The sequence below is a fragment of the Toxotes jaculatrix genome, chromosome 3 (assembly GCF_017976425.1).
Source record: "Toxotes jaculatrix isolate fToxJac2 chromosome 3, fToxJac2.pri, whole genome shotgun sequence".
In the NCBI taxonomy this organism is placed as follows: Eukaryota; Metazoa; Chordata; class Actinopteri; family Toxotidae; genus Toxotes; species Toxotes jaculatrix.
Window position 1 is genome coordinate 25,719,565 of NC_054396.1, and position 20,545 is coordinate 25,740,109.

A 20,545-nucleotide genomic window follows, 5' to 3' on the forward strand; every position below is an offset into this window, starting at 1 on the left:
GTACTGTTCCTTTAATCTCTGATCTACAATGTTCTGGTGTGGATACATAAAATGATGGTGCTCAAAACATAATATAAAGAAAACTGAATGATTTACCAAAAGTTCCCAACAGACAGATGTGTCTCATACACTACACTGACTAATCTATGCATATATTTCCATTGTGGTCCCATAGTGTTCAACAAGGCTGAAAAATGTCCTTCCTCTTCAATGTAAATCATAAACAATATAAACAGTGAATGTGTTTTGCTTAAGGCATTGTAACATGCTAGATCACATATCTTCATGCTGGAATTTGCATTTTGCCTCTGTCCCTGTATGGTAATTCTGGTGATTTTGACAAGTGGTAAATATGTTGTCAGTGTCTGCGTTTATGCATTTTTCTTTATCATTCCCACGTACAGGAATCACAGATTAACTGCCAGAGTCACACACGGAAAATAAAACAAAACACTAACTTTTAAACTGTTTCTGACAAAAAAAAAGAACAATTAAAACAAGATTGCAGATGGTAATGCAAAACTGAACACAACCCTAAAATTGATCTTCTTCTACTGAACTGCTGAATCAGAAAAATGGATGCTTGTCCCTGTTAACAGTCTCGCTCAGTCTACCACAAGCCATCAGGTGCGGTATCTCCTTAATTCCCACAGGATGGAAGAGTTACAGACTGTATCCAACGACCAGCTACAAAGCACAAGACACTGTGATGCAAACAATTAAATGTCAGTCAAACTGTGTTTTTAAAGCCTGACCCTTCAGAGCTGCACAATCCTGAACACTAACGTGTCTGAGACTATTTTCGTTCACGTCTCGCTCCACGAAAACTTGAAATGGGGCTTGGCCAGTGCCAAACTGGTCGTACAGTGTTGCTGTGTTATTATTTGGAGCAGGGAAGAAGGACAGAGCTATCCAAAGAAGGACGCCTTGTTGAATGTAGCAGAATAAAAAAATGTGTTATGAAAAGCAATGGGTATAATTCAATGAAACCAAGAGGCCCATTTATTGCACCAGTGACAAACCAGATCTCACTATGTCTTTCTTTTTACATGCAAAATAAAGGTCACTCTACCGAAATACCAAACGGATTCCAAAAATGGAAATCAAACCTTAAACATGGGTATGTCTTATGTGAGTGTGTGAGTTTCACAAGCTAATTAAAAAGACACTTTACCTCAGGCCCCAGAATGTAAGCTCTCTCCCTGAGCCAAGGGTTTTGAAGTGGATTTTTTTTTTTCTTTGTGGGCTCAACTGACAGCCATGACTTAAAACCAACAAATGGCTGTTAATAGACAGTGGTTGGACTTTACACATATTCCTGCAGAAGCTGTGCTAGATAGAGAAACGTACATACTCACTCATCCACCAGCTGCTAAGTCCCACCTAAACATTTAGGTTCCTTAAGCATTTATTTTGGCTTTTTTTTTTGTCACCTTGTTAAACCACTAGTGTTTAAATATTTGACTCTGTCTACTGTCAACTAAAATAAAATAACTTCTTAATGATGAGCGGTCTAAAGTGAGACTGGGAGAATCGGCCTTGAGTTAGCAATGATCAGCCGGTGTCTATCCATTGACAGGGGCACTCTGTTGTCTGGAGTGATCAGGCTTTATTGGAACCACAAGTAAGCTGTCTGGCCAAGGATGAGATGTCTTTTTAAAGCACTAAGTAGCTTTCCAAAATAATGGCCCTGTCTCAGTCACCTGTACAGCTATTGCACAGTGATTCAGAGGCGATAAAAGACAGAAAAGGGAAGTGCAAGAGAGCATGTGGAAAGAAAAGTGGGAGGTGGGGGTCTGAGGCACACATAAGAAATACAATTTCACATTCAGACATCATTAGAAGGTAACTGAGTGGAGAACAGTACGCAGTCTGAAATTCTGCTTCTGTCATACCTGCAGCTGCCCGATGCATATTCATTTTCATTTCATAGAGGAAGGAAGAAAATGGCATAGACACACACACATACAGAAAGAGAGAGAGAGAGAGCAATGGAGGGGGGGAGAGAGAGATAGAGAGGGAAATGGAGGGAGAGAGAGAGAGAGATTGCAGACCGGAACAGAATAAAGTAAGTAAGATCTCAAACTTCCTTGACATGTTGAAAAAGTGGAGCTTTCACAAAGAGGTGTAATTCATACCATTCGCTGCTTAAATATAGCAGAGGCAATTTGCCGAAGACAGAAGGGAAGACAGGGTGTGACGAGAATACAACTATTCACTTGGTTGGATTCCTTAGGCAACACTTCATGCCCACACGGCCTCAAACATGCTAAACTGAGCGCAGTCTCCGATTCCTCCCTCCTGCCCGCTGATTGACAGCCGCAGTGCAGGTATGGTGCACTGCCAGAATGGAGAACTAGACTTGGGCATGCTGGCTGAGGGAAGATGAGGAGAGCTGAGAGGTAAAAAAAAAAAAAAAAGAAGTCAAAAAGGGAGGGGGGAGGGGGAAGGGGGGAGGAGAGAGGGCAGAGCAGCGCGAGGGAGCAAAGCGAGGAGCCAGCCCGGCTGATTTATGGGAGCAGGTCAGTGCCGAAGCACACGTGTGACACTAATGCACAAGGACGGGACAGATGTAGGAGTGAGTGCTGAGTGGCAGCCTGTCATGCACCCATCTTTCAGCTCACCTCCACCCTCCACAGAAACAGGCAGAGCAAAAGTCTGCTCCGCAAATAGTGAGATGAGTTAAAGGAGACGGTTCGGTGTCCCCATCAGAGTTTGTTGATCTAGTCCTGGACAGACTTGACAATCAGTCAAAGAAAAATATTACAAGAGATAGACTTCAGGTGAACTTAGACAGAGTGATTTATAGAGGTGACACAGTTGTACACAAAATCGAACAGTGCACACAAACAAAACAGGATCCTGTGCAAGTGCGAACATTTACATAAACACATACACACACTGACTGCTACAGTTAATGTCTGTGTACAGTCAGTGCACTGACTGTATGAATAGCCAGATAATAACTGGTGTTCAATTTGAATGCATGTTTAAACTGCCATACCCTGAGCTGTCGTCTTATGACGGAGAGGTTCTTGAATCAAACCCCAACACTAAATGGTTATATCCAGTCTCCACCACCACCCCACACCACCTGGAATGACTAACAATGTGCTGCCACTGAGTGAGTCACTTAACACACTACACACTACTCCTGTGCATGACAAAAAAAAAATAATGAACATGTATTCAGTCTGGTTTGCCTTTTCACACCTTTGATCCCAAGTTAATACCTGGTTGTTATCATTTATAGAAGAGCCAGGTCTGGGCCTTTTGTAATGTGCATGTCTCAGCTAAACAACAGAAATGTACCAGACCTTGTATAAATTTGTGCTAAACAAGGTTGTTAAGTTTAAATTCATTTTTCAGTGCATGCTGCAGTGCTTATACTGAAGATGACTACCAAAGGACGGTGACCTGGTGTTAATGTAGGATTTCGTTTCTTAATACGCTCACATTATGAAAAGTTAATGCAACTACTCACATTAACTATCAACTATCTCTGCGGTTCAGCAGCGCGGAAGTGATAGCTGAGAGAGCTAAATATCACTCCCCTCACTTGGAGACAGCATATAAAACCCAATATATTCAAACAATTTTTGGCATCAAATAACTGCACAAAACCTGAGGTGTCGGGGGGGGGGGGGTTTCAGCTGAGTATGTGTATTAACATATATGAATACAGGGAAAACAGCATGTGAGGATTAGATAAAGTCTCAGTAAATGAGCTAAGGAGAACATTTTCCATTTTTTTTTATACTACCCAAGCAGGACTACAAACTTTTCCACCAGAGCTGACAAAAGGAAATGTGTCGTATGTGCCTTTCAGCTTCAGCCCCACTACACCTGATAGCTGGCTAAAAGTAGATCACTGGTGTTTTTCCTTTTTTTGCACTTCCTAGTGTGAATGTGTCCATATGTGGGATCGCCAAGAAAATAAGGAAGGAAAAAAAACAAAAACAGAAAGATGTCCCTAGATAAATAAGGCTGAAAACACTGGCACTAGGGTGAGAGTGGAGTGCTATTCAGATATCATTACACACTAAAGCACAAGAATGTGACAGATGTTATAAGGACACTCTGCCATCTTGAGAAGCACACTTTGGTGTCCTACTGAGAGTCAGATGAGGAGACATGCTGTTGTCCATCTCTGTGAGATGAGTCAGTGTCAAAGTGTTCCTTTAAATGTTCGATAGTTCACCAAAAAAAAAAAAAAAAAAAAAAAAAAGAAGGTATCCACCTTAACAGGGACATTGATGCTGAAAAGACATTTTAGTCATTTGTCAGTGCTGTGAGCACCACAAATTAATTTCCATTCCCCACACTGTACTGGGGTGGAAGCAGAAATAGAAGGAGGATATCTCAAAATCCTTTAATTTGGATGGAGTGACCTCTTAAGTGTGATCCTGCTACACACCTGTACACACTACACTGCTCCTCATACACATGGGATGATCAGAGAAACCCCTCAGCAGTTCAGACACGGAGATAAGGTCAGAAGGACTCTCCAGAGCCCCTTAAGGAGCATGTCTGTTTGGACAAGACTCTCCACCAGAATGAACAAGAAATGGACCCTAAACCAGTCATGTGACTGTGATGCTAAGGCCTGCCACTGGCCTTGCAGGTGGTCTGCACAGCTTCCATTAAAGGGCCCATGGAAAAAAAAACAGAGGCTTCAGGCTTAGAACACTGTTCCTTGGTGTATGTCATGCTGGTGGGAGAGCTGGATGAAGCAACAAACACATTTGGTTAAACTATGCAATTTGAACTCTGTATCTAGCACTTGCCAGTGTGGCCCATGTATCTGTGCCTGTGGTTGCTCCAGCAGACGCAGTAAAAGAGGATGATAATGAACTGCTGTCACACGTAGGCTGGTGCCTTTGAGGCAGCAGTCAGGATTCTCTCCACGTACTCAGTCTGTTTGCAGTGTGGAGGCTGTGATGTGCTGCCTGACTGCAGAGAGTCGCTTGCGGCCAGACAGGAGGGGACCAACTCAGTACAGGGGGTCCCTGCTGCGGTCCCACTCTCTCACCAGCAGAGCAAAGGCTCAGCTCTGCGCGCAAGTGTGTGTATGTGTGTTCCTGCCCCTTTAAGTGTGCCTCTTTGTGTGAGATGTATGCTTACTCGTGTGCAGGTGAATTTGTCAGCAGGAAGCGCGCGTGAATACATGTAACATGCACATGCGGACTCTGGAAGCACTGTGGTACCCTGTAGATTGTTACTCAGATTAGTAACAAAAAAGAAGGACAGCAAGGGAAAACCAACATATGAGTGTGTGTGATTCTTTAGGTGTGTTTGTGAGTGAGACAGAATCAGTCTGCCCGCTGATCTCCCCTGCAATCTGCGACTGCTGCACCCTAGGTAGTGTCAGAATGGTTTGGGCACCCACTGCGCCACCTGTCACCCCAAGCCCCGAGGCTCACTGCCGGTCCAGCCACCCGGCACCGAGGCCCAGTCTCAATTAGATTGCTATCACACAACCAGGATTGGCTCTTTTTCCCCAACAGGAGATTTCTCTCTTTCAGCTGACATTGTTATCCTCTCCACAAAAACTCCTCGGCCATCTCAGAGTATGATTTCACCCCAGGTCTTGCTCTGAATTATTTAAGTTTTAAATACAACTCTTTGCCTGGGCATATGTAGGGGTGGGAAATCCCCTTGTCAGTGCAGCTGCTAATGACATTATCACAGGAACTCAGCAAATAGGGTACCCCTTGAAGGGGAATTTGGGGACTCTCTTGTAAGCATGACATCTGGCTCCACCAAACATCTGAGTAAGCAGATTGGCCCTGCAGGCCTGGTGTGACAGCCGACGAGGAAGCTGGGAGATGTGGGAGAACTGATCTGCACAGCTCCGCTGCTCAAGCTGTCACTTTAGCTTGGCTTGGCACAGTTAGATTCTCCCTGGCTCTGAAGCATTAGGCCCACTCTTCTGACTGCCCTACCGGCACCGAGCCAAGTCTTTCATGGGGGAGGTCGATCATCACTCTCATACTTTCTTCCTTCTCCTGCCTCCTCTCTCTCAGCAGGGCTCTGGTTTCTCTTTCTTTCTCTTTTTGTCCTCTCCTGCCTTTCTTATCCTATCCCCACCAGAAGCCACGAAATGGGATCCATTATAATCTGCCATTACTTACTATTCCCAGTTCCTTTACAGTACTCTCAGCCACTCATATGCTCTCTCCTTGCTATCTTTGTTCCTCTCTAAGTAGGCGTTCAGCCATGCAGAAGTCACTCCACCCACCAGGATCCTCTTCAACATAAGACAACCACTTTAACATCCTCAGACAAAGTAACCTGCTATAGATTTCATATGATGTGTTATGTGTGATATGTGTATGTTCAGTGGAGAAAAACTGCAGCTGCTTGTGTTTGCACTAATGAAGCAGCAACATTATACATACATACATACATATATATACACACATACATACATATACATACACACACACACACATATATATATATCTGCCACTGAACTGTACATGTGTGAGTTTACTCATGTATTAACTCGCAATATCTAACACAAAAACTGAAAGTGTATTAAAGTGGAAATAGATTTTTTTTCCCTTAATTTATCATTATAAAGTAAATGTAATGGCTTTAGAACACCATCAGCATCTAGACTGGTTTCCTATCAGCCTCACTTTCACTATGCAATTCTGTCTGCCACTCGGTACAAAGACTCGATTTATGGCACAAAGGAGGTGCGTCTGCCATTGGGCAACCACAACAGGAAGATGCCGGCCCTTTTTTCCCCCCTGGTAACTATTGGTTGCTTTCTCCCAGCAGCAGAAATGAATGAAGGATGATAGAACAGCCAGGGTTTCTGTGTGAACTGTACCCAAAAATGAGCCCTGTTGTTGACGCAAAGAAGGTGAAGAGGAAGTGAGACAGAAACCGAGGTAAAACAAGAGTGAACCTCGGATGGGCAAAACCTGGCTACTTATTAATGCATTCTTGTGGTGTTGGAATAATCCAAAAAATTTGTTCCAGATTGTGAAAAGCTGTTGACGTCATATACACAGAAACATGGCAGAAGAAAGTAAAGGTTTGGTTAATGGTGAGAAACCTTAGATTAATGGTACAAATTCACATATCTTAAAATATTCCTTCAGCCATAGAGATAAATTATTGTACTGCAGCGTAGAAGGATATGCTACTTTGCCAAATGCTAATATTTCAGCACAGATACTGCAAAGATCAAATTATGTGGAATTTAGTTGAGCAATTGCCCAAAAGTTATGCTCAAAGGTGCAGTGTTAGGTAAGGGCTGAAGCAAAAAGTGTCTCGATTAAATCGTGCAAAAGGAACATTTTTTCAAACACTATTCATTATTCCATCCAAGTGTTGTGGGAAATGAATTATTTGAGTCAGGTAATTACCCGCTCATGACAGAATAAACTGTTCTCGCCTCTAATTTGCTAAAGGTCAGGGTGTCCTGTTGGCCCAGTGATCTAAGTGCGTATATGTAACCACACTGTCCTGGATTTTAATCATCCCCCTCTCTCCTCCTATATTTTGTTCTACTCTCATTTTGTCCACTTTGTAAAATCTGCAATCAACCATTAAAAAAAAATGTTGCAAGGGGTTGGCAGTATTTTGGATTTTTGTTGACAAGCAGATGAGCCAATGTGAGATGATAGAAGATGTATCATGTTTTAATGGCTAATCATTATAAATCCTGTTTGCGTGTATACTAAATACTTGTCACTAAGTGTTACCTTTTACTGGTGCATATGACTGGTTCTGCCTATGTCTGTCTGGTTATTTAATCATCGTCCTTGTCTAGAATCAACTATGCTGTATGACAATATGTACTTCCATCTTTTGGAACTTTTTAAAACAGTTGCTTGCACAGGAAAATCTCTGGGAGTTGTAGCTGTTGCCTTTTGAGCTGTCTTTGCTGCTGCTGCTGTGGTCATTTATGTTCTCACACCCAAACACATACAGTAGATTTTACTTCTTTCTTCTGTTTGCGAGATACTACTCACTTGTCTGGCCTACCGGGCACCTGCAGGCGTAAGCGACATTTGTTAGCACTCTGGATCTGTTCTTCTTTGATGCGAATAAGCCTCTGCAGAGCCAGACACCAGTCCTGGGCCACAGTGGTGTTCAGGTTCTTTGATGGAAAAACACACACAGTTAAAACTTGTCTCTCAGCTGTGGCTTACAGTAGGTCATCTAGCAGAGATACAAGCGCATTACATGCATACTGAGCACAGGGGTCTTCTGTGCATGCACTTACATATTAATATTCCCACACATAAACTGAGAAACAAGAACACATCCACTCACATAAAACTGCAGTACATTACTTGAAGGTGCACAGTTGTGGCATTTTTATCCCCTCGAATGTAACACTGAATTCACTTCAACACCAGCATCCATTTTACAGTAAAACCTTGTCCCTCAAGTCAAATAGTATCAAATCAATTTTCTGAAGTCAATGAGCTGTGCAGCAGTATTTCGTATATTTGTTCGGTGCACAATATTACAACAGGGTGGAAAGTGAAAATCAGTCATTTAGTGCCAGGCCAATATCACTCCTCCTGAGGACATTGTGCTCATTAAGTGCAGGGAGGCAAAGGTGCCACCATTAGCCTGAGAGGCTCTTTGGTGATTGCAGGAGTATACCTCCCTGGCTGTGTTATGTAGTGCATTGTACTGTTAATGTGTTAGCGGTAGACTACTGGGAAGTGTCCCGATTTGAATGCTACAGGACGGGCGCCGGTTTCTTTCAGACAAAGAGGCACACAGGAAATGACATTTCTATCCAGTGTATCAGAGGGAACATCTCATTCCCATCCATTGTGGCACGGTTGATGAGGAGATAGATGGGAGACCTCATGCTTTCAGAAATTGATGATTCGAGAAGAACATGAAGCTGCACTTTGATCACTTTTTAAACATCCAGAACCCTTTTGCAATTTCTTTACAAGGAATAGCAGAAAGAGATTTCCCGGTGGTTATCTTCGTACCATCCAAACTTGATCTCTAAGTTTGCACTGAATCCAGCTATTTAAATTAACTGTGCATACTTCAGTGTTGTCTTTGCTGCCTCTGTGATTCTTCTGTGTGCTCTCAGGACTTAGGAGCTATTGTAAGGTAAGCTGCAGTTATAAGAATTCATTCCATATTTCATATATTTTCTGTCAATATCTTGAGATAACTGGCTTATAAATAATTTGTGATACAGAAAGCAGTTTTTGGAAGAGAGAATAGCACGTTTGAAGGTCAGTCTGTGAGAGCACTGTTTTCAAAGAGGCCCACTTGGAATGAGGCTTTTGAAGAAAGCCCTAAGAGAACAAAGCTGGCCTGTGTAGTGGTGTGATAAATGTAACATACTATGACTTTTGTGGCTTTGCCTGCAGAGTCAGTTGGACTGAGGCAACCTATGCCTGAGATCTTGCCTTTCAGCTGACTTTGTTGCTTTATACTGTAAATGTTGCATGATACACGTTTTCCCTGTGAGAAAGTACAGCCACAGTGAAGGTGTGACATGAAGTAACATGCACCTGGTACGTCCCCTGCAGCGTGCCCACAAGAAGAGTGACCTCCTCCACAACTGAAAGGTCATGTTGTAACTCCTGCAGCTCTTGGTAGAGTCGTGGAGGGCCCAGGATCGCTTTACCTGAGAGACGGGAAACAGACACACACACACACTTTGTGATATCACAAACATACGATATATTTCCAAAAGAAAAAGAAGCACACTTATGTACTGCTAACACGGTCCACACAGCATGCACAAACACAAATACACAAGAAAAAGATTACACACATTCAGCTCTATTATTGATTAATAATGAATAATTACTTTTTGATTGATTAACTAATAAACCGGTCTATAAAATGCCAATGAATAATTCAAATAATGGCCATCAAAATTTCACAAAGCTCAAGGTGATGTCTTCACCTTACTGCTTGTATTTAAAACACAGTGACTCTCTTTTTTGAGGAGTTGGAACCAGTGAATGTCCTGACATTTTTCTGACAGACAACTAATCATTTACAGGATACAATCTCAGCACTATATACAATAAACACACATGGTATATGAACTATCTGTGAACATGACAGTTCAAGGTCAAAGTGCTCTACATGCTAATGAAAACAAATAACACTGCATCCGAAAAACCCACGGAAGTGCAGACTGAAACTGCAGTGGCACTTATAAAAGAGGTTTGATGTGTAGATGGATCGATCTTCATTATTTGTTGAACAACAGAGTGAATTTATGAGTTTAAAAAAAAAAAAAAAATCAGATGGAGAAACTGTTGTTTGGAGCTATGATGCCCTTTTGCTGGCCAAAAGGAATGCAGGTGTCTCATTAGAGGCAAAATTCAGCATCGATTTGAGGAGCGCTACCTTCAAAGTCTCTCTCTCCTACTGCCGGGAATCAATAGCTGTGTCTCCTCCTGTCTGCCATCCTCCGTCCTGGCTCCCCTGGCCCACATCTACCCAGCAGCAGGCTCCACGAGAACTGCCTAATTAAATTCTGCAGGTAGATTTTGCTCCAGAGCTGTCCTGCACTGTCACTTCTGCCACATAATAAAGTAGCAGAAGAGCTGAGCCGGTAGGCGGGCTCAGTGAGGCATGCTCCTCCGAGGGGACCTGCTACCTTTTGTCTATCCATGTGCATAAATGGAGTGAGAGTAAAGCTATAAGAGGAAAGGGAGTGAGAAGAGAAAGTGGTGGGCTAGGATTGTTCGTTTAAAAAGCTCCATTGTAGCTTTTGGGGTTTAATGGGATCTTTGACACTGGAAGCCAGTGACATCTGTCATCTGTGCAAGGAAATCAATAGGTGAGACATTTGAATATAAAGGGGTGTGCTGCGAGCTGCAAGAACAATGTCTTCCTGTCCTCTCCAAAGAGATTGCCTGGACCCCTGTTCAGGTTCGGTGAGTCCTCCGGGGCCTGCTGTTGGCTACGGCCCGAGAGGTGAATGTGCTGAGTTGTAATCCAGCGTAATCCCGTTGGTGAGGCAGGATATGGTTTTCACACTCAGACATGGCTATCCACACCGGCCGCCAGGCACATAGCTCACTGGTGTGGAAGGCCAGAGCCCAGAGGGGTCCATCTCTGCTTTCTCTGGAATAAGTCAGCAATCTAGCACTCAGCTGCTGTGCCAGTGATGCTAGCCAGTGGATTTAAAGACAATGCGGCTTCCATACCTGCATCAAAACCCTTGACTGATCCACAGCCAAAACCCACCGGTACACTTCTGACAAAAAACTGCACTCCTGACAGCAGGTCAAAGGAGAAGAAACAATAAGGGGTGGTGTAATGTGAGGCAGAACGAAGGTAAGACAGTGTGAGAGTAAACAGCTGGCACAGCCAGCTTTCAGGAAAAGAGCACACTCATTGGTGGGCCCTCATGTGCCGGTAGGAACAGACTGGACGAGCGACAGCCCGACAGAGACGCAGGCAAGGACAAGCGGGAAGAGTAAGAAAGACAGGCTTGGATTTTCCCTACAGGCCAGGTTTCTTCAATAAAGAAGGACACCAGCGCCTGCAGAAGATGAAAAACGACTCAATTTTGAGCCATGCAGAGGGAGTGCAGGATTTAGACTACACACCCCTCTGAATGACATCACAGGGGATGGAGCTATAAATAGATGAGGACAACCTGAATGGAAATTTGGGGAACGGCTCCACAGATGTTCACACAGACGTGATTAAGGTGACCGCATCGTGTCGAAAAGGTAAGGAAATAAAAAAAAAAACCCAGAAGAGACAAAGTCGGAGTCATAATGTAGCATCCTCTAGGGGCATAACATTTGCAGTGCTGGATGCAAGAAAAGGCAGAGAGACAGAGGCACTGAGAGCTAACCTTAAATGATCCCGAAACCTTGCAGCAAAGTTGTGAGTATACACTACCTGAAAAACAGTGAAAACTTAATCCGGTGAGAATCTAAACCAGCTCTCAAAACAGTAGCTCCTTGCTGAGAATGACACGGGTAGCTCTGAAGAAGGCGCCATTAATATTTAAGTCATGGAGCTGCAACTTTAAAAAGCCTGTACCATTACATCCTGATAAGGTTTTGTATCTCCCTTTTCCCATGGCACATTTATCAGGGATCTCGTCAAGCTCTGTATACACCAGAGTTTTGTGAGGGGTGGTGGGAGAACTAGTGTTTCAACCGCCGATTGCTATCTACTGCTACTGGCTCTCTAATTGGGCCTGGAAAGGGAGGGAATAATCTCTGCAGATTGATGACTCCTCTCTAGATGTGTTTGTGGTCTATCAGAGAGTGAAATGAGACTGTGGGGATGATGTGGCAAAGGGGGGGGGGGGCCCTCTACACCCATATCTCTTTCCAAGATAAAACACCCCAGGCAGATGGGAACAAGTGACCATCATCACTATCCTCCTCACAAACACATCCTCAATCAGAGTGACAAGCGACACAAATGCATCTCCAGCGCTCCGCTGGTCACTTGAGAACAGAAACACATTAGCCCTGCTGAGTCAGAGAAAGGTGCTGAGACTAGTTCAGCCAGTCCAAGCAATGAAATTAACTAGAAGATGACACTTTTTTTTTTTGGTTTGTTTTTACCTGAAGCGCAGGCACCACTTGGCCGCTTAGCCCCGCTCTGCTGGAAGAAGGTGTCTTTGCTTTGAGATCCCTCTTGCCCCACCTCTACAACTTGCACCTGCTGTAAGGGGGCACTCCACTTCATGGTGTACTTTGGGCCAACAGGGACCAGGCTGCTGATATCTGGAGGCCCCCTTGTGGAGATAAGAAGAAAGGAAAATTAGCGGACGGAGTTAAGAAAGAAAACAACCTGAGAGAAATTCCCTCCCTGTCCGCAGCCTGCTAACAGCACCACACCCAGCACTCCTTAGGAGGAGACGCTCTTTGAAATGTCATGAAGAAGACTTGGGACTAGGGAATTAAAATCTGTACGATCACCCATGTTCCCTACCAAAACTGTACCCCTGGCTGTGAGGAGGAGTTCATTGCTATTCATGTATTCCTGTAATCACGCAGACAATCAACATTGTGATCGGTTTGTCAAGATCCTGGAGGGCAGACAAAGTCAACTTCGGGACACTCGAGTTGAATGAGACGTAGAGTGATAATTACTTTGAAGGCTGAACAAGAGAGCTTTAAGCGACATCTTTGACAGGAGCTTTGCAAAATAAACGAAATCCCTTTCCTGTTTACTTCTCTCAAGAGAGAGGGAAAGAGGGAGAGAGAGAGATGTGATCAATGGCGCTGTCACAGAAAATAAATTGGAAAGAAACCAAAAAATGTTTTATGTCAGTAATCTAGGAGTCCTGTAGCTGTAGTTAGGCATTCTACCATTTGTTTAAAGCTGATAAAGCTCCTGCAACTCCAGATAGCGCCCAAAAGCCCTAGCAGCTATTTCTCTTTACTATGCAGTTTGCCAAAATATCCTTGCAAAACCTAGGGCATCACATTAGAGCCCTGTGCCACCTAATAGCTATTTCTCCTAACTGTGCAGTTCAGCAGACTCTCCTTTAAAAACTTACACACAACTTCACCCTAGAACTGCACATTATGAACACATTAGCAAAGAATTCTTGAATGCAAGGGCATATAAGCTCAGCTAGCACCGCAAGAGGGACTTACTTGACATTTATGTTGGCACAGATGAGTACATCATCAAAGAGGAAGACCTTTCTCTCCTTCGACTTCAGGACTTGTCCTCGCTCACCATACACCGTCTCAATAAGCGTCTCACAAAGGACCAGTGACCCCTGCTCCGAGTTCAGTTGCTAAAAGGGACACAGCAATCAGATCAGAGGCAGAGGAGGCAACATCACAAAGGGCCTGTGCTCCAGAGTTCAGTGCCTGGAGGACACAGAAATCAGGCTTGGAGGAACAGAAGTCTCATCAGGGATTAGTAACACATTCATGCATGTTGAAGGTCATTTAATGCGCGTATATGTAAACACACAAAAAGTGCACACACACACATCTCTAGCCTTTTAATTCAGCAAACTTAGTGAAAAGCGAGACTGCACATGCTTATTGACTATCTCTGTCTTGCACACATGCTTACAGTGATGAGGGAGGAACCTAAAGGCTACCAGAACTTTTTATTATTATCTTAGAAATAAATGATTCCAATGTATGCTTCAGATCATTCTTTGTCTCTTTGTCTGTACCATGCTATTCACCATACCCCTACTACAGAGTCCAAACTGACTTACCTACCCTACCATAGCAGGGCAATTACATAGGGATACAAATGCAAACACACCTTCACACACAAAGACACAGTTAAAGGATCTTATAACAGATGCAATTTGTGCTACAAAAGGTTGGCACACGCTGTGCTTTCAGTCATCCATATGTTTGGCAAAAAAGGAAACTGCAACAGAAAGCCTTTTTTTTTTTTTTTTATTGTTTTGGTCCAGCTTCTTTTATGACTGCCTAAATCAATATGTTTAGTTTTATGCATACTGCGCCAATCTAAGCCAAGCTAGTTACAACTTAAGTGAAGCCACTATACTGCAAGCAGCAGGTTAAGCCCAAATAAGGAGTTCACATCCCGATGCTCTGATGTTTGTGTTTGTTCAAAAGGCACAAATTTGAGCGAATAATGAAGTTCTCTGCTGTGTCCATTCTACAACCTGCAGTGCAGTAATGCCTCTGACCACATTTCACAGAAGAGGATGTCGTATCCGCAGGCAATCTGAAGCCGCTTTTGGCTGTGGCTCAGGTAGCACACAAAATGAATCATTAGACTGACTGGGACTGCTGTTTGATGGCTACAAACCATACAGCTCCCTCAAGAAGTGGGCTACTATGGGAATACATCCCTAAATTCTTCAAGCATCAATAGGCGCAGAGGGCACTGCACCATGTACATGTGCATGTGGGAGTGCGAGTGTGTGTGAGTGTGTGCGAAACCCATTCTCACTCACATTGTTATCTGTCCTATTCCGTCGACTTAGATACTTAGAGACAAAGAATGAATATTTCATTGGATGGTTATGGGGGCAATAGAGTAGACTGTTTCCTATTGGAATTCTGCAGTGTCACCGCAGCAAATGGAATTCTGTGTGGAGTGGGGGAGATTGGCCGAATCAGCTCATCTCAGAGTCCTGGAAAGCAGGGGCTGACAGAGAGAAATAAAAAAAAAAAAAAAAAAAAAGGGGGAGGGTGAGAGAGAGATGAAGACAGACAAAGATGCAGTCACAGAAGAGAAAGAGAAGAAGAGTGTATAAGTGGAGGGAGAAAGTAAGCAAGAGAGTGCAAGTGGGGACTAGAGGGGAGGTAAAGTGGAGAGAGAGTGAGGAAGAGGGAGAGAGACAGGGTGAAAGAGATAGCTCTCTTACAGTTTCCAATTAAATGTCTCATTTACCCCCTAATTCTTCTTATTCAGAGCAGCATTTGTTCAGATTTGCAGCGGCAGGACTGTAATTTCAGTGTGGTAATGGAGAGGCAACGCCTCTGCCATTGCATTTGGTACTGTTTAGGGATGATAATGGGCATCATTTCTAGGAGATAATTTCTCTAAATAAAAATGCCTCCCTAGATTAATGTGTGGGAAAGTGATATAAGCGATTGCTATATACTAGTTTAATTCATAGGTGTTTGGCTCACGGTGATAACAGCGTAGAGGAGTTAAAGGGCTCAGAGGCTGGCTCACAGTTGATTTGATTGGGCATGTGTGCATGTGCAAGTGCACGTACATCTGCACGGGGGAGAGCATGTGTATCCAGTCACCTTACTGAGCAGGCGATCACTGACGCTGCGGGCTAGTTGTTGAGTTTCTGTAATCTGGTCAGCTACTCGTTTCTGTTCATTCAGCTTCTCAGCCAGCATCTCCAGCTCGGTCAGAGCAAGCTGCAGGGGCAGGCGATCCACGTGGCCCTTCGGTGTATTCTTAAGCATGTCCTAGAAAAGGTCACGAGGACAGTTTTAAGTGAAGATGTTTCAAGTTAAAAAAAACACAAACCACTCTGTTAACAGATTTAATACTTTCCTCTGTATTCTGCAATATACTGAATTCTAACAACAATAGCATGTTCTTTTGGGGGTATTGTCTTTACCTTGAAAAGTTTAAATCTGGGTCAAATACCCTCTTTAAGTTTAGGTATGTGTATGTGTGTGTCACAGTTTTTAGAAGATGGCTATATAAACTTTGTACAGCTTAGTGTATTGCAATTCCTACCATTTTATAAGCAGTGTTGGCTAAAACAAACCAATAAAAACAAATCGGATAACTAAGTTTAAAGTACGTCTAACCACAGGCTGTGGGGATTACATGTCTATGTTTATCCTGCATCTATAACCCCTTGAAAGCTTGGTGTTGTCTTGATATGCATCTCTGATGTACCTCAATGCCTTGAGCTCTAGTTCCCTATAATGTATGATTTAATACATACACTTCCTCTTTGGAGTACTGAGTTTAGGCTAGAAGAAAATGCCTGATTCACATTCATAACTTATCTTTTGAATTCATGGATAATCAATGCCTACTGAGGGATGAAATAAGCTGCTGCAGATCCAGCAAGTCAAGCTCAAATCCAAATCTTTGCTCTGAATAGAAAGTGGCGGCGTTGGGATATAAAGCCAGCAATATGAAAAACTGATGTGGCTAGCTACTTTTCAAGCTCTGGCTAACCCTGGTGTAAAAGTACGTGAAGCATTTCTTGTACTTTGGATAAGTTAAAATCCGTAATCGATTCTGTGGCCTTGCAGCTTTGCATCTTTAAAAGTGTATATGCTGTTAAATCTTTGATTCAAATCAAGTTTCTCGACTCGAAAGGCTTCACTTAATTAAAACAAATTAACAGACTAACACCGTAAAAACAACAGTTTATACCTGCAGGAGCAAAATGAACTGAGGAAATCGTTGAATGGGCTTAACCATTAGGCCATACAGAGTGATCCGGTCAACACTAGACGCCTGCTTCTTCTGGAAACAAAAAGAGAGAGAGAAAAAAAACAATTAAAACAGCACATGCAGTTGAAAAAAACATTCTTGCTCAGAAAAGCCATTAAGAGGAATCTATGCTATGCCTACTTTAAGAGGAGCTTGTCAGAATGCTCTATAGACCGTGAGTAGGTGTGTGCGTGGGTGAATAAGGTATGAAAATCAGGGTCTGTTAGTCATATGAGAGTACGAAAGAGAAAAAGATTTTTTGAGTGTGTTAAGTCTAATGTATTACTGTGGGTGTAGGTCAGGAGAAGATATTGTTTCGGTGCAGTGTCAAGTCTGTGGCATGATGACTACATAAAAAGGCAAACCGCCGGGCACATTTATAAGATGGGATGGCAGAAAAGGTTGGATAAGATCAACTGTCAAAAGGAAACATACATATATATGTATATATGTTCCTGAAAGTTTGGTTCTGACATCATCTGCTATAAAGTGCAGTAGCTAATACAAACTGGTTTAATTTTACTTTAAGTATACTGATTTTTTTCCTTAGGCTTTGGAAACTTTTTTGCACTTTTAAGATGACACATAGATTAGAGTTGATTATCAATTATTTAATGTTTGCTTCATGTTATGAAATAAATAGGATTTATATTGATGCTCTAATATGACCAGATATTGCCTGAGATTCTGGAAATTTTGATATCGCGCTCCAATGTAAATTTGTGTTTTCCTAGCCCTTTATGTTGCAGCCTGTTAAATTCACAAATATCTGAACTAACCTGATGCTTCCAGCTGAAATGAATGACGAGTACCTTCACTTATTTTGATAATAATATTCACAATATTAGGCCATCACTCACTGTCACATGCTATATCATCACATGCTAGATAACATCAAATTATACTAATAAACTTTACACCATTTTTTTACACCAAGGCACAGTTTTTGGTCAAACATACTGTGATATCTGATTATGGCAACATTTAAATCTAATTAAGAATTTCCACATTTTAAAGGTTGGTGTCTTCTTATTAAAAATTGAGCATGAAATTAAAACAAAACAAAAATCTACATACAATATAACTCATGTCCCTAGCTGACAAATGCTCACCGAACAGGATACAGACATATATTAACAGATTGTGTTCCTTCACGAGTGAAGGTTTTAGAGCGAACCTTTATTCTATAAGCACAAGTGAAACCTTCTGACATTCAGGGTCAACCACCATTCGAATTCACGTGCACTTAATGAGCCTATAAGGAATAATCTAAAACTCTCCCATTGTACGGAAAATATATAAGAAGTAATGTGACCTAACTAGTCATCCATGAAGTCAGTAACTTGTAGAGTAGCAAAACGTCTTCAGTCGCCAAAGCTTTAACACTACCGGTCACCTAAATTTTTCCTGTTGTTATTTAAATTGACATAATTCAGTGTCTCAGTGGTTCTGAAATTTAAGCATAGAACAAATAAACGATTGGAGATCTAAAAAACAAGGGGCCACCTTGCAAAGGGATCACACCAGCCTCGACGCCCATCAGCATGTTGACATTCACCTTCTGTCCCGTTTATCCAAAACCAGCTCCATGGGGTTTAAATAAAAACTAGTACGCGTAAATAGGCATTAAGAGTAACCCGCTTGGTAACTAGAGTACAAACACTATCCTAGCAAGACACCATATACGCAATCACCTGAAGGGTGGTCGCTGGTCAGCAGCTACCCAACTATTAAATCACGGGAGAGGGCAGGAAGGCAGTGATCTCAAAGCCGCTATTTTAAACTGCCACATTCTATGTTCAGCAACAGGAAAGACAGACAACTTTTCACAGCTGAACCGAGGTGACCCCTGAGTGCATGCCCTGGAAAGTTTGATGAGTACAGAGTAAAATCTTTTCACCACACTTGACCAGGTCAAGATGTCAATGGAGATGGGCTCTTTGCTGCTTCATGCACTAAAAATGCTTTAGTGGTGGTTTGCTAACTTTATTCTACCAAAAACAACTTCTCTGCAAATGCAGCTCTCACTTTACATCAGAGTGTCTGACAACTGTATTCAAAAGAATAATCGAATTTAATAGTCTCGATCCCTGTAAATGCTCCTTACGTCCTTATAGTCATGTGCACGCAGTCGAAGCCTTCACAATATTTTAAAAACAACATAATGAAGTTGGTCATTTATTCAGTGTTTTTTTTTTTTTTTTCAGTCTGTCTCTGCCCAATTTATTACTTGGTTTGTGTTCACATTGCCGGTGAGAGCTGCAACAGGCAGTGGGAGAGACAGAGGAACCTTTCAGCAGAAAGAAAGGGATGTTATCTGGAGTAACATGCAGGGCTGTCAGCTGTGTGATCTGGTTCTGTAAATCAACATCACAGCTCAATGATCCAGGTCATACTCATTTCACACTCATGCATGAATGCTGGGCGCACAGGGAATTGTTAAACTCAGCACATTCAAATCATTTCTTGGCACTATATTTCAATGTTCACAATCCCTAATTAATATCTGAAACGTGAAGTAACTGTCTGGTTGTGGAAAACTGTCAAATTTCCACTTTCCATTTCACATATATATTTGCCAGAAGTGTTGCATTTCTTTTTTTTTTATGGATCCACGTGTAATTTAGTTGAGGTCTCTGGGATTTATTCGTTTGCAGATTTTTCTGAGTTTACAAAGCTCACGTGAGCTTTTCAGGATTTACTGAGGAATTTCAAGTGCAGAGAGAAACATACAAACATACACTGTCAGATTCTGAGAATAAATATTGTGTTTACAACATGCATACAGGCCATGTCCGTTACCTGGACAACCACAGACATTTCCAGGGTAAGAACAAGCTAAGTGGGTAATACAATGCTTCAATCTAATTCCTTCTATAACTGAATACTACATGGTAGACAACACAATTTCACAAAATATATATTTCTAATACTTCACTGAATTTAATTCAGTGAAACAACAATGAAATCTAATACCAACCATGAACCCAATGTAAATAACAATTTTGTATATTGTTTAAATACCACATTTTCACACACCGATTTATTTGTCTGTCTCTTTGGAAACCTGAGAAGTATATATTAATGAAACCTTCAGCTTTGGAGGTTTGCTAGATTCAGCATCTGCTGAACACTACAAAGAAAAAAACAGAGTAGCAAAAAAAAAAAAAAAAAAAAAAACAACTGGGTTACTTTAATTTAAAAATTGAGAAAAGAAAAACACGTTGTGCTCATGGGCTGAAGCTCACCTTTAGGAATTCCAAAAAAGCCGGTTTGGACATGCACGCCTTTTTAATCAGAGCCATGGCACTGGTGAAGTTGTTCACGTAGTCACTGTATACATCCAGCACCATTGACTTGGAAAACTGTGGAGACAAAAAACAAGCATAATTATCTGAATGTGTGACAACAGCCCTATTACAAGAAGGTCTACTGCTCTGCCATGTTTGATTATTTTGTCTTTACACCAGCATCCACACAAACACAGTCATGTAATTTCTTCTGACATCTTGAAAGTCTGGCTTACCGTCCTGTTTGCAGGGCAACCCATAAGTAATTTCAATGTAAAGAGTGGCTAGAAAATGGCCATTTAAGTATAGTACTTTAAAAAATTGGTTTGTTTACCATTCCGGTTACCGAAATACCCTTCACGAGCCATTTAAGAGGTTGGGCAAAG

General features: G+C 42.2%; 1 protein-coding gene across 4 annotated transcripts in view; it reads right to left on the reverse strand.

The window, feature by feature from the left end:
- Positions 1-20,545, reverse strand: part of arhgef10la (Rho guanine nucleotide exchange factor (GEF) 10-like a) — a 93,537-nt gene that overhangs the window by 48,722 nt on the left and 24,270 nt on the right. For all 4 annotated transcript variants that reach the window (XM_041033899.1, XM_041033901.1, XM_041033900.1 and 1 more), the window contains 7 exons: positions 20,118-20,234; positions 16,810-16,902; positions 15,708-15,878; positions 13,602-13,747; positions 12,561-12,733; positions 9,516-9,631; positions 7,992-8,119 (listed from right to left, as the gene is read on the reverse strand). In XM_041033899.1, coding sequence (XP_040889833.1) covers positions 7,992-8,119; positions 9,516-9,631; positions 12,561-12,733; positions 13,602-13,747; positions 15,708-15,878; positions 16,810-16,902; positions 20,118-20,234 — 944 coding nt within the window. The remainder of the gene's footprint in view (positions 1-7,991; positions 8,120-9,515; positions 9,632-12,560; positions 12,734-13,601; positions 13,748-15,707; positions 15,879-16,809; positions 16,903-20,117; positions 20,235-20,545) is intronic.